General features: G+C 43.8%; 1 protein-coding gene across 4 annotated transcripts in view; it reads right to left on the bottom strand.

Moving 5' to 3' along the window:
- Positions 1–5,388, bottom strand: part of man1a2 (mannosidase, alpha, class 1A, member 2) — a 188,926-nt gene extending 183,538 nt beyond the window's left edge. For 2 of the 4 annotated variants that reach the window (XM_084084763.1, XM_084084765.1), the window contains exons 1-3: positions 5,087–5,387; positions 3,614–3,663; positions 2,146–2,701 (exon numbers count right to left, since the gene is read on the bottom strand). In XM_084084763.1, the coding sequence (XP_083940889.1) occupies positions 2,146–2,456 (311 nt within the window). In that variant the 5' untranslated portion in view covers positions 2,457–2,701; positions 3,614–3,663; positions 5,087–5,387. The other 2 variants (XM_084084766.1, XM_084084764.1) reach the window with 2 other exon arrangements.
- Positions 5,389–14,964: the final 9,576 nt, after the last annotated feature.

Genomic DNA, 14,964 nt, shown 5'->3' with positions numbered 1-14,964 from the left:
ACGCTCAATCATGTGGGAATACCCTGGATTTCTGGACATACCCCAACTGGGAGGCAAGGGACACACAATATTGATAATAAGCCATATTGTATTTTGTGTGTGTTAAATAAATATTCTGACTGCGACACACAATATGATAAGAATTGTGTGATACATACATGTGTACACACCTGGGGGAATTGCTCGGGAATTTACATACATTTGCAGTGGGAACATTATGCACAGGTTCTTTGCTCAGTCTGAATACAATCCAAGATTTTCTCCAACATGCAGCCTGATTTGTAGGACAGGGATCCTGCAAAGCACCAGTAAACATTGTTTAGAGATTAGTCCCTGCAAAAATGCAGCCTCTTGCAGTTTGCAAACTGCGGCAATCACTTTTGTGATTTCGATTGTTTTTCGATTAGTTGTACAGCCTCTGGGCAGGTTAGAATCCACCATTTTCAGGGCCCTTTAATGCAAACTAGCGACTCCACAGAAGGGAGGGCGCTGTCACTTCGCCTAGCCATGTCTACTCCTTTTATCATTTGAACAGCTACCTCCAGAAAGCCACACCGTGGAACATTTCCAAAGCTCCTGCAGCTAGTACTGCCCTTCTTTCTTCAGAGGGGCCGTCTTAGTCCTGGTGTTGACATACAGGACCACACTATACTGTAGCTCCATGCCATAGTTTTCTTCCTTCTCAGTTACCAAAGTACAGAGAATTAGTTATTTTGAACAGGTGGCGTGCCAAACCGTGGAAAGCTTTCTGTGACAAACGGAAAAATGAAACGGGCCCCACAGGGGACCAGAGTGGCAAAATACTCAACAGTCCCTTGCTGCACAACAGGCAGAGAAAAGGCTTTTAACACCTAGCCCACCATTCTGTAAGTAACGACCACTTCCCCAGCATGTACAGTAGGTTGATTTAACTGTACAACTGTGGCTGGTAAGACAGTCAATAATTCCACAACAATGTCTTTCTTTCTTTTGTACAGTACTGCAATGTAAGCAAAAGCTGAATTAAGTCATATTTTCTTGAATTACATATACACCGAGCATAGCGATGTGCATGCTGGGCTTGATGCTAGCAGTATGACCGGACTGTGTGGAGGTAATTTAACAGGAATGGAGAGAAAGAGAGATTTAATAAAAGAGACAATGAAAAAAAGAGAAAGATGCAGCAAAAAGAGAGAGACCAAGCGAGGCAGCAAAAGTGACAGAGCTCGTGGTGATTCTGGGAACTCCACAAATGCTACAGCAGGCTGTACTAGCCTATCTACTTGGAGCCATTGCATAAAAATACCTGCAGCCTTGCATATACGCTGTATAAAATCTACAATGAAAATGTATTAAACAATGACACTTAAATTTAACTGAAAACGCTTTGTCCTGCACCCCTACTGCGTTACCTAGATGTCGGCCTCCATGGTGAATGAACTGCAAAAGGAAACTGTGGAAATATGCATATAATAACAGCTTTTCAAACAGCCTCTGTGTTCTGGTTCATCAAGTTGCACCATGTTCACCCTTGGGGGAACATGGGACACTGTGTCCAAGGTGACTATTTCCCTGTCATGCAACAATGAAACCGGCCATACCTGTAGACTATAATTTTGAGAATCTTAACCCAAGGTACAAAAAAAATAGGGCAGTGTTGACAAAAAAAAAAGGAGGAAACTATTATGTGGAGCATACGTGGAGCTAGACGGTTTTACAGGCTATCAACATCCCATTCCACAGCCTCTGGGTGTTTTCCACATGGCTACCGAACAATCGATGTGTGTCAAGAGACCTGTATAAGTGGCCTGCAAGGAACAATACCCACACACACGTGACGTCATGCACATAAACCTGGGCAGTGGACCAGAAAAGCAAGTGAGAATTTCCTTGCGTGTGATGGATCAATAGTCGAGTACTTTATCATTTCAACCCACCGGCGACCCATCTCAATGACATTTTCAGAAGCCACTTTCTTGCTCGGCGGCAGCATAACAGCACAGGGAAAAAAATTATGATGGCAAAGAAGCAAAGCCAAATTACAGCTCTCCCAAAGTAAAGCCAAATCACGGCTCGCCAGTGAAAGTGAGCCAGGATTTTTTGGAAATCAAACACTGGGAGGTTCATGTCAAATCAAATGATGTCAGATCTGCCATTTTGACGTACCTGTGTCTGTGCTCGTAGTGGGCCCCCTGTCCATGTATGACCACGGGGCCGTCCGCGGCGTGCTTCTTGTGGGAGTTGATGTGGGGGATGAGCACGTCCTCCAGGCCCAGGTCAAAGCGCTTGTGCTTGGAACTGTCCGGCAGGAAGAAGAAGGCTCCGAAGCACAGGGTGATGAAGGCACTGAGGATGAGGAGGAGGATGAACTTCTCCGAGAGCCTCAACGTGGCCCTGTGATGCGGGAAGGACGAGGCACCCGGAGACAGCGTGGGGATCCTGCGGCCCGAGAGCGGCAGCAGGGCCGGCGTCGTCATGGTTTCGCCGCTTAAAAGTCAACTCTGGTTGGGGGTCGGGCTGAGACTGGGGAGGTGTGGGAGGGAGGAGGGGAGTGGATCTACAAGCGCCACGGGTCCTCTTGTAGCAGCAACATGCAACGCACCCTCCGGGCCACTCTTATTATCTCATCCCGGCAACGGTTAGTCCAGAATCAACAAAGACGAGTTGCTGAAGCCCCTCAGTGACGAAGCGACGGGCTGCCTTGGAACTGGTCATGTTGATACTGAAAGTGAACATGTCAGGTGTTGATCAGTGATGAAGCATTGAGTTGCACACGCGGATATTTACTGAAAATGACAGCACAGATTCTTCAACGTTTTTCAGGCCAAGGAGGGACCTTAGCTGAGAGAGAGATGAAGCAGGGACCCCCACTACATATTGTATAACATTGTGATGCAGATTACACTTTTTCATAGATTTCATGGATAGTTTCATAGACTTGTTTGACAGTCTGACAGTTTGAGTCTGTCATCAGTGTATGGATTCATGTTAATGTGTATGTTCAGACATTTAACCATCATTACTTAGTAATAAACTTAACAATACTTAGTCAACGTGGCTCTGTACTTGGTCTGCTCTTTTTTTCCCTCAACACCTAAAACCTCTTTGCTGAAAATAGCAGATCTACAACGACTCGCAGGCTTGACATATGCTATTTTTGGCTTAAGTTCTCCTCGGAATAGGGATGCCAGGCTTCAAGTGGTAAATGTAAAATAGCCTATCACAAAAACAACTGTCAGTCCCCCTGCAGTAACTCTGTGAACCCCCTAGCAGTCCTGGACCCCCTGTTGGAAGACCCCAGACTTAAACCCTAAGTACTAAGAGTCCGCCAGTGCTCTACTAAAATGTAATGTCATTACATTGTGTCACAGTGAATTACATAGGCTATCTTTCAGATCAGAAGGAAATGCAGTCATCCATAATAATAAGATAAATATTTTTCTATTGGTTGACAGAATCATATGTGGCAACAGTTCCTAGCCAGCCAGCATCACCAAAAACGGAGATAACCAGTGACGGATGAGCCCTATAATGTCTACCAGCACAGATGTTGTAGGGCTTGGACATATTTGATATACCCTAAACAAAAGATTATCAACGGATAGACAGAGAACAGCGAGGAAAATCCACCTACCGAGCAAATCCTGTTATTCAATGCCATCCTTTAGGCTGCATCGGATTGGACTGGAAGACAAATCACACAGCCTCAGTGAAAGCTGCACAGGAGACTCAAGCTGAACACACTAGGCATGCACTCACTGTATTGGGTTATTATAATTCATCCTAGCAAGTCCATTAGCATGCTGTTAGTGGCTTACAGAGCACAGACATCACCACAAAATGTGGGAAGCAAAATAAGGTGCAAAAATAAATGTTTCCCCTCAAGGAAAGAAAAACACATCCACTGTCTGCCCACATTTTGAAAACACATTTGAATATGTCATCATGTCAAGCAAACAGTGCTTACAGTACAAGCCCTGCTCATTTATACCAGATTAAGGTTTAAGTATTAAACATCAATCAACCTAACAGGCCTATTTTTGTCTAGTTTCCGTCCATCCACCCAGGCCTCCATCTCTGTGTGTGTCTCTTGTGCCAAAAAAGAACAGACCTACAAGCTAACAAGGCGTCGTATCGCGCCGTGTGATTAGCTTGTAGATCTGTTCTTTTTGGCACAAGAAGAGACATAGCTCGCGCGACCGACCGTGTCGCTCGATTTAAAAAATAATAAATGACGTTATTTCCTTTAACAACTTTAACAGGAGGAGGGGGGGCGGTGTTGAGGTGACGCATGTATATATTGTACACATCTTTTTCGTTGAGAGGGAAAAAACAAACATAAACGTCATTATTTATTTTTTTCGTGAGCGACGCGAAGACAGAAGTGTCACCGTGTTGTGTATCCTAGTGTCGGCGACGTCTGTCTCCCAAAAAAAAATATTATTATTATTATTATTTTTTTAAAGACGTCCGTCTCCCAAAAAATAATAAATAATAATAATAAAAAGACGTCCGTCTACGCCCTCCCACCACCAAAAATAAATAAAATTAAAAAAAAGACGTCTGCGTCTCCCCCCGCACAGAATGCCAAGTTCATCCTCCTCCTCTTGGCTGGACTGAAACGGGGGCTTCGTAATACTTTATTGGGCGCCGGGTGCCGCGCGCCGAAAACAGCAGATATACAAGCTCACAAGGTGCTTGTATATCTACCGCTTTTGTCGCGCGACAACCCGGCGCGCAGCAACTGTAAACGCGGCTTCGTTCCTTCCTTCGCTCGCGACGAGCTAAGCGTGTTAGCTAGCAGCAGGAGGTTCAGGCGAACGATAACTGTTAGCTACACCTCGCTGCTAACGGCCATTAAACTGACAACACAAAGCGACTACGGTGCACAAAAAAAGGCATTTAACACCCGGAATTCAGACCCTTTTACTCACCGACTTGTTTTCGCTGTGGCCCCCACCGGGGTGTCGCATTAAGAGTGTATTCGCTATATAACGCAGCTACTATAGCAGCAGTTAGCCGTAGCTTTGGGGTTATCTATCTATCTATCTATCTGTGGCGGTGTACCGATAGAGGCGGTGTGTTGGTGTGAGCTCTGCTGCATCACCTCTTCATTTACTCCGACGGACACAATCGATGAATCCTGGACACACGAAGCCTCTCCTCCTTATTATTATTATCCGTGGCGTTTGTGAAGACGAGGAAGAAGCGGTCAACGTCCTCCTCCTCCTCATGTCTCTCCACGGACGGCTACGCTTTCATAACCCAGCAGCGAGTCCTGGTGGTCTGGTCGGTGGGTCCGTAGTGCTGCCTGGCTACAACAACATAGCGCTGTGTTGGTGGATGTGTGGCCGCCACACTGCTGCTGCTGCTGGGCTGCAACGGCTGTCTGTCTGACTGGTTTGGTTGGTTGGTTGGTTCTTGGTTGGCTGCTCCCTCCCTCCTCCTTTCTCTCTCTCTTCCTCTCTCCTCCTCCTCGACGTTCCAGGCTCAACTACACAGCCTTGGTCATGATGTTAGGGATGGGCTGACAATTCCCCGCGGTTGTTAGAACCGAAAAATGGTTCTACTGTACATTATGGATGGGGTAAAGGTTCTACGTGGGGGAGAAACATAGTTCTATAGGCTATAGAACTGAAAAAAGGTTCTCCATGGAATTGCAAAAGGTTCTACATGGAACTGGAAAAAGTTATTTATGTAACCTAAAAAGGGTTCTGCTATAACAAATGCTCTTTACAATATGTCATGATTCACAAAGCCCTTAAACACTAATGCACTAATATTTGTATTTTTTTTTCTGTGAAAGTTCGGCAGTCGGCACCAATATATCAAACAAGTCAAATTAAACGCAATCAAATTCGGCAATTTATCAAAGCACTAGTAAACAAGTCGAGGTGCAATTTTTATGCCATAGTGAGTGACGATTTCAGGACAATGGACAGTTCCTCACGCCTAATAGGCTAATTAATGTTGCCAGTGCATATTATCAACTAAAATACAACAGACCTATGAGTATATGTTTTATTTATTCATTCCACTCACCAATAGTATAGAGCTGAAGGTGTCAATCGTGGCCTTTTGATTGAATACTTTATTAGTCAGAAATGTAAACAGCACCTGATACAGTGAGACATTAAAGCTAAAAGGATAACACAAAAAAGTCCTGGGGCCTGCATGAAACTTCCTGAGAACGGTGTCCTCCCATTCATTTTGGCACATTTTTTGCTTGCTGAAGCAACATCTAGGGCTACAATCTCTCTCCCAGAACGGCATCAAAACAAATCTAGGAATTCATTTGGAAATTAACATATTTAACATTTTGTAAAACATTAAAATGTTGGTGGGCTGGGGACGGGTACTGGCCAATCTGGATGAGGGGGCACAAAGTCCCATTTTGGTGGGCATTGCCCACGAATGCCCCCCTGTAGCATTGCCACATTGAACTGAAAACAGTTCTGCATGAAACTGAAAACAGTTCTATATGAAACTTAAAAAGAAACTGAAGAGGTTGATTGTTTGTTAAAGTGCTCCTATACTAATTTGATAGCGATTTACCAAATTAATAGAGCAGCATATGTTAATTATGGTTCTCCTCTTTCCCTCAATCATTAATCCTGACCAAAGATCTGTGAGAGGCTATGCTTCAGGTCAGATGTTTCACTTGTGAGTCATCATGCTCCTGAACCATTCACTATAGACATGTAGAGTAGAACGATATCCCGTAACCCTTGAGAAGCATGTCATGGAATGTTAAGAGAGCAGTTACTGATATTGACAAGAAATGCGACACCCTGTTGGAGTGACAACAAAAGGAAAGACTGTAACATTATCACCCCTCCTCTATCTCTCTCTCTCTCTCTCTCTCTCACTCACACACACACACACACACACACACACACTGTTTTCCTCTCAAAGATGGAAGCTTTTTGTTTACTTGAGGAGGAAGAGGTGATCTCATGACATTAGTATATTTCCTTTTGCGTCGTGCCCCAACTTGTAACCATTGGTAATGACTTTGCAAAACATTCCATTTGCTTTCCAGTCAATTATGTATGAATAAACTACTAAATACACAAATGTCACAACTAGAAATCTACCCACCCTACGCATAGAGCTACTGTATATCATATCTGGTAGAGAGCACAGAAAATCCCTGCCCACTCATTTAAAAATAACCAGCTCAGTGGCCTTGTGATTAGAGTGTCCGCCCTGAGATTGTGAGGTCGGGGTTCAATCCCCAACCAGGTCATACCATAGATAGACTATAGAAATGGGACCCAGTGTCTCCCTGCTTGCCACTCTGCATCAAGGGTTGGATTGGGGGTAAATTCCTGCTGCAACATACTAGCATACTAGTAATGTCCAGGGGGTGTACCTGTACATCACGGCTCGGGGATGTACTTGTACATCGAGTTTTATGTAGCTTCACGCTACATAAAACAGGAGATAGGCTCTTGCCCTATGGGCCACATAGCTCGGGAACTGTTGGTTCCCAAGGCTATACTTACTTACTCATTTCAATGAAAGTTGCTCACCCAGTGCATATGCCCCGAGGGACGCGTAGTCGTGACGTCTCTGACTGAGTAGGAGGGTGTCCCTAGGGGCATATGCGTTGGGTGATAATCAAAGTGAATTAAAAAAAACAACACCATAGGCTATCTTAGGGAACTGTCCTGAGAGATGAACTGCCAGGAGTAAGAGGCGTTAGAAACATTACCAGAGAATTTCAGTCAAGGCCTTAGTCATGTTTTGGCACCCGTACCCAGCTGCCCTGTTCCCTCCCCAGCATGGACCTATGCATTATAAATGGACACAACACAAAATTAAATCATCTTCTCAAATGCACTCTCCTTTATCAAATGCAGAGACTGCTCTGCTGCCAGGAAGGTCACAATTCATCATATTATTTCCTTGGCTTGTACTCAGAGCACACTCCCATAAGTTTGACCATGACAATGAGCGCTCTGTGCCTGTCCCTTTCAGTACAATAGCCACCGCTGAAAATGAGACAGGTGTCACTTCGCTTTGGCTGGAGCTTTTTGTCTCTCTGGTGCAGCTCCTCCACCTCTCACCCTGGCCAAGATCACACTCTGGGGCCAAGAATTTGCTTGACCCCCGCTAATCGGTTTGAAACGTTCCATTGTGGTTCTGAGACCAATAAGCCTGCACCGCTCCGTTACGTGAACAGTTATCATTGTGTTTCCATTAGCAGTGGAACTGTAATCAGAATTAGTAAATGAAACTCCAGTGACATTTTTGTCATGGGACAACAGCATAGTATGACATTAGTGCCAGGGCTACACAAATTAACAGTAATGGCATGTACTGTAGCATGAGATTTACACAGTCATATCTGAAAGGCGGCAGACCATGTAGACTGGTTTTATTTTTTCTTAAACCTGGGTTTTTGGAATGACAAAAGTAGCCCCAGGAAACAGATCTGTGTGTGCGTGACAAAACTGACGCATGCAGAGAGAGAGAAGAGAGAGAGAGAGAGAAAATAGAGAGATTAGAGTCAACCCACACGCACTGCCTCACACCAAATTGTCCGGAGATCAAATGAAAAGTGTCCATGCTGACACGGTCGGGCATATAATGTTAACCACATGAACCCTAGCATCCTTATTCTGGGACAAACATTCGGCTAAAATAGCAAATCTACAAGCTCGACTTATAATAGTTTAATTGCAACATTGAATTAGAGTTAGTTCAAAAGATAGAATAGGGGTCACTGCTAAATAGTATACATACCGGTATCTGCCTTGCTGATGCAAGTTGTGGATAATGTCGGTGTTTATTACAGATGTAGCACAATGGGATAAAATGATCAGAAATCTATTGGGCTTAATATAGCCGTTGATGGATATGTTTTGTGGACCAGCCTGATATGATCTAGAAATATCGATCTAACCAGTCAAATTAATATAGTGATGTCTTTTTGGGCCTGTACTTCAGTCTTTTAAACATGCTTTTTGTAACTCTACTATACTTTCTCTACCAAGGCCATGTAGCTGGCTCCATATTTGCTATCTGGTGCTGGCTCCATATGTTTCCAATCAGTAAAAACCTGTCTTGGTCAACACTTTGTGATTAAATGTCAAATGACCTGTATCTGTGTTAGATGACCTGTATGACCGGGATATTGTCACTAAATTACTCTGTCAGCTGTCCATCCTACGACTCCTATCCTACGTCTGAGGGTCTTAAAGCCAATCATAAGGATGCACCTATGTCTGATGTCATTGAAGTCCAACTGTGTATAAATACCGTTGTTTGTTAGTACAACTTTAGTGTGTGTGTGTGTGTGTGTGTGTGATTGATATTCTTGTCTGTAACTTGTACTGTCTCCGTGTGTGCACTCGGGCAATACATACTGATCATTTTGGACGTACCGGTGTCTGACTTTCATTTCTTTGGGTGTTGACTGGACGGGTATTGGGGGGTCTTAGTACCAAACCATCTTTTCATCTTTCTTGGGCTCATGCCTTATTTATAGGGTTCTTATTTAACCCTATCAGCCGTAACCTTGTATTTATTTACTTTACTTATGCACATATTAGATACTGCCTTCCCAACATGGACAGATATAGAAAACAAAACAGAACAAAACTGTTACACAAAACCATTTTGTCTAGTGAGAACCTGAACTATTTACCTTATTAGTCTGTAATCAACCATGTGATGATAACATGCAATTGAGTGTCTAAAGGTGACTACTGTAGTATTCTATGTTTAGTTGTGTTTGTAGATAAAGTATTGTTGTCTCTTCTCAAGTGTCTGGTAGTAGTAATTATTCAGACGTGCATTTTGTGTTGACTCTCAAGAGTCCCACCGCAGCGCCTAAAACCAATAATTGAATACGTACATCATTAAGCCCGCCCACCAGTTCGGTTTGGCTGAGATCACGGTTGTGCACCCGTGCGGACTGTTGGCACGGTTTACACCATTGTCAGCCAGACAGTCTGAAATGCAATTGGAACGGTTATTAACCGTTCTCAGAACCATTCTATGGTGCAGTGGAAAAGGGCCTTAAATAAGCATTGACACTGCATATGCTGCCAGAAGCGTTGGCTTTTACGCGGTGCAACTTGGTAGTGGGCCACAAACTTTGGCTGAGCCACAAATTGCTACCTCTTAAGTGCAGGTGACCACGATTTATTCACCCTCTTTCCTGCCGCTTAGGAGTACCATGTAGGAGCTGTCTAAAGGATTGCAGCGGATCATGTTTATTATCTTTGGGGAAAAAAAGGATAATAGGTAGTTAGGAGTGCATTTCTACCTCATTGTTTAGGCTACTTACTGAAGGCAGACAGGAAAGTTGAGGAGGCGGCAGCATTGTAGAGCCATGAAGGAAGGCTCTAGTCAAGCACGTTTAGACCAGGGCGGGGACGGAATGGATTAAATGTTGTTCCATTCTTCCCATCAGCCTGATTTATTTGTTGTCGTAACAACAGTGTCATGTGCCGAAAGTAACCAATCTACAAGCTCACAGCGAGTTTAAGATGTGACGGGTTGTAAGGTTGTAGATCTGCTATCTTCGGCACGCCATACACCGTCACACGACGGAGTATGAATTAGGTATCACTTTTACCCTACTTTTAAATTAGAACTTTCCTCTCTGAGCGCTGGGCGTTGAAGGGCATTTTACGTTTTTTTTTAGGGCAGAATTTGAGAAACTGTCTGGCCCGCCGAGCAGAGCGAGTGCTCCCGTGACACGTGATCCATCTCCCATCTATAAGGTCCACTCGTAAAGCCAGTCCCCACATTTCTGCTGAGTCGGATGACTCCTGCTACTTTCCGTCTGTCTGTCATCCAGGTCCTTGAACTGCCACTAGCACCCCCGCCCTCAAACCCCCCCCCCCCCTGTACCTGCAGCAACAACGGTGCCACCCAGGCTGTCTGATTTACACACCCCTCCCTCAGTGAGTGAATTAGTGGCAGCGGTGCGGCACAGAGCACACTGTAATCACTGTTAAAAGTGGTGACTCACCCTCTCAATGGCCCCGTGAAGGCCAGTGGTTGAGGCAAAAGAAAAGCAAAAGAAAATCTCACGACTGAAAATGTTTGTATGACCAAGTTGTCATGATTTATGACTTCATCTGCTTGACCAAGCACACACATGTGCATCTACGTAAGCATATTGATATCCGTGATACGATGACCATCAAGTACTTTATCAGAGATACTGACGTCTGTGCGCAATGATACAAGATGTATGTTCTATTCCTATCCTTTCTGTTCTTGGCCTTGTTCCATATCTTCTGGTCACGTCATGTATCCACTGTACAATGCTGTATATATTCTCTATGTGTGTATTAAACTTTAGAGCTAGTCGTGTGATACTGCCTGGTGTCAACTGGTTCTCTGCGCGTGCGTCTCAACAGAAACCTTCACTCACCACCACCCTTATAGATGGAGACTCTTAGGGACCATATGTATGGTCAACCGAAATCACAACACAAGTCCTTTAATGTGCGATTTGTGAATCAGTGTGAAAGGAGCCCCCCCCACGCTGATTCCTAACCAATTAACATTATGTCAAAATATGATGTTTTAGTAGCCTCATATTGTTCCTGCTGTTCTACATACTGCCAACCAGGTGAAGAAATCACAGGTTGAGGCTTTAAATATCTCTCAATGTGCATTGAGAGCATGTAGATTGGCTGTTTTCCCTGCGCAACATGCTTCCATAGAAGAAATGCTGGCGTCTGTGGAATCCACATGACTGAAATCAGTCGTCGCGACTGAGAACTTGAATCCTTGATTACCGCTTGTTTTGTTTTTTGTATAGTTGTGTGTCTACTGTGTGCTTGTGTGTGTGTATGTTTGTGTGTGTACAGTGTGGACACATGTGCATGTACTGCATGTGTGGATGCATGTGTGGTTGTATCTATAAGGGCCAAAAGACAACATATACAAAAGAGCTGTGCAAACAGTTAACGTGTTGACAGTTGGAGTGTGTGTGTGTGCGTGCGTGCGTGCGTGCGTGCGTTGCTATAGTTGTGAGGGCAAAATGTCCCCACAAGTATAGTCAAATGTGAGAGATGAGAGAACCACTTTCCTGGTCCTCACAAGAAAAATGGTTGATTTAAGGTTAAAATGACATTTAGAGGTCAGGTTTAGGGGTTGGGGTTGTAGAGTTTTCCCTATTTTATACTTAGTTGTGCGCCGATGTCACACACCCAAAGATAGCCGACAACACGACACGGAGAGATGGCACTGTAAGCTTGTAGATCCCAATGCCGTCCTAAAATGTTGATGTCCTCACAAGTCTAGTAGTACAAACGTTTGTATTGACATATTTGTGAGGACACACATACACGGTTGAGGTGTGTGTGTGCGTGTGCGTGCGTAGCAACAGAAAGCTCCTGGTGTATGAGCAAAGGGATTTTGTGTTGTATATTTTAATGTATTGCACCTTTTTAAAGTTTTTTATTCATGGGTTTTCGATTGTTTGGACACAATGTTTTTTGGACTGTGGACTTACTTGTAACAGAGCATTTCTACATTGCAGTATTGATACTTTTACTGAAGTAAAACATGTGAATACTTTTTCCACTGCTGTGTGTGTGTGTGTGTGTGTGTGTGTGTGTGTGTGTGTGTGTGTGTGCACGCGTGCGTGCGTGCGTGCGTGTGTTTGTGGGGGTGGTAGATTTGTGTGCGTGTCATCATTGTCAGTGGGGGCGGTTCACTGTACCTGGGAGGGATTCATCACACATTTTCATGGCCATGCAAGAGTGACGCTACAAAGACAAAGCTGTCATTCCAATATAGTATTTATATGCATGCAGGGGGTGTCAACTGTGTGAGGCTCTGTAAGACCAGATCTCGGTATACATTATATATGAAATAAGATGCCATACTACAGCTGGTAAACATGATGAAACCATATCTGTTTATCTGTGCACAAAAGGAGGAATGGGTGAGTTCTGGCAGTTAAAGCTCCACTGTGTAACTTTAGTTTTTGTGTGAGTAAAATGTTATTGAATTATTTTTTACCAATCTGTATGGTAGAGTGTACTAATACACTTTAACTAACACAACTGCTGTGGTTGTATTTTGGTCTCCTTGCATTTCTATTGAGAAATGGACATCTGGTAGAACCACTGCTGGTTGACAAGTGGTACTGCCGGAAGCATATAATTCAATTTCTCCTGTGAGTAAATGTTTGGGTTTTTTAAATAAATAAAATAATAATAATAATAGCTCAGATTTATATAGCGCTTTTCGAAGTACCCAAAGTCTCTTTGCATAAAAGAAAAGGAACTTCATTAAGAAAAAAAAACCAAAAGAATAAAAATAAAAGTGCAAGATTGAAAATGATAAAAGGCTATAAGCATGGGTTAGGAGGGGCATCTTAATTCGACCTCAGCTGGGAAAGGCTATCCTTATTATGTCAGCATTTGTGCAGGGATCCGGGTTCGAATCTCGGGTAGGACATGATACAAGTTACAGAGTGCAGCTTTAAAAACCCAGTGAATAATGTACAGAAGCATAGCTTTACCTTAAGGGACACTAGTGACTAGTGTGCACCACGTAGGCAAGGTCAGCCCAGAGAGCCTATCAAGCAGGATGTGTGAGAGTGTGAATGACTGGGGTGGACGTGCGTGTGTGTGTGCGTGTGCGTGTGCGTGTGCGTGTGTGTGTGTGTGTGTGTGTGTGTGTGCATGTGCGTGCGGTAGAAGGTTTAGTGTGTGTGGGCCTGCGTGAGTGCATGTATACCGTATGTTTGGTGTTTGGTAAAGGTTTATGAGTGGTAGCAGAGAGTGTGTGTGTATGTGTGTATGTGTGTATGTGTGTGTGTGTGTGTGTGTGTGTGTGTGTGTGTGTGTGTGTGTGTGTGTGGTAGTGGTAGTGGTACTAGAGGTGTGTGCGTCGTAAGTGTCAATCCCACGCTCTAGCGATGATAACTGCAGATAGGATTAAAGGGGAGGGGGAGAGTATGCCACACACTTCATATATGTGACATTCCAGTTAATGGCCCACCACCACTGCAGCCTCCCACTGCGCTCACAGCCCTGATCATCAACGGTTAGCTGCACTGAACAAACTGCACTCTGTCTGCAAACAAGGCTGGAGAGCAATTCTAGTTGATGATAAATGCAGCCATCATAAAATAACAATATAAATATAATAATGTTTATTTACATGTATATCGTCTCTGTCGGGTGGAAACCTCATTATGTCCAAAACTGTAACTTTTCAGGATTCAAATTCAAATGCTCTTGTGTGATGCTGTAGTATGATCAAGTTTTTTTGAAAAAACACAAAAAAAAAACACAAAAAGTTAAAATATGGAGATAAGAGTTTTCCCGCCCGACAGCAACGATATAGCACCTTTTCAAAGTGTTTCCCCCTATCCAATATTTTAAAATAAATAGTTTTGCACATCCACTGTGGTCGCTGGTGCCTGGACTAAACACGAACATGAAAATAAAAGGAAGGCAACTGCTGCTCCTTTGCACATTCAACTTTTTTGGAGTAGCAGCTGCCTGTGCAGACTTCCTTTTATTTTCACTTATTTCCCCTAGGTCCATAGGTTCACAGGTTCAGTATTTGTAGTGTGCCCCCCCCCCCCCCCCCCCCCTCGTTATTACACTGGCCTGGGGCGCAGTCCGAAGAAAGAGAAAAGAAAGGACAATTCAAAGAAGACTAGACCAGGAAAACAAGAACTGAGTCACACTGTCAGTCAGTCACACACACACACACACACACACACACACACACACACACACACACACACACACACACACACACACAAAATAACAAGTGAACCTAGGAGTCCTGTACAGTGAAAAGGTGGGTCTTAATCCAGTATTTCTTGGTATGGCCTTCATTACTCCTTGAATTAGTCATGCATGTTGATGATTACGTTGGTATTTAATATAGACTTGCGGACAGTCAGGATGGCCATCACAAAAACACCATCAGTAAAGAAATGACTATATACACCTGGCACAGTATCCTCTACTATGCAGAAACAAA

This window comes from Gymnoscopelus microlampas, assembly GCF_963454915.1.
Source record: "Gymnoscopelus microlampas genome assembly, chromosome: 17".
Lineage (NCBI taxonomy): Eukaryota > Metazoa > Chordata > Actinopteri > Myctophiformes > Myctophidae > Gymnoscopelus > Gymnoscopelus microlampas.
This window is presented reverse-complemented; position numbering and strand designations above follow the sequence as displayed.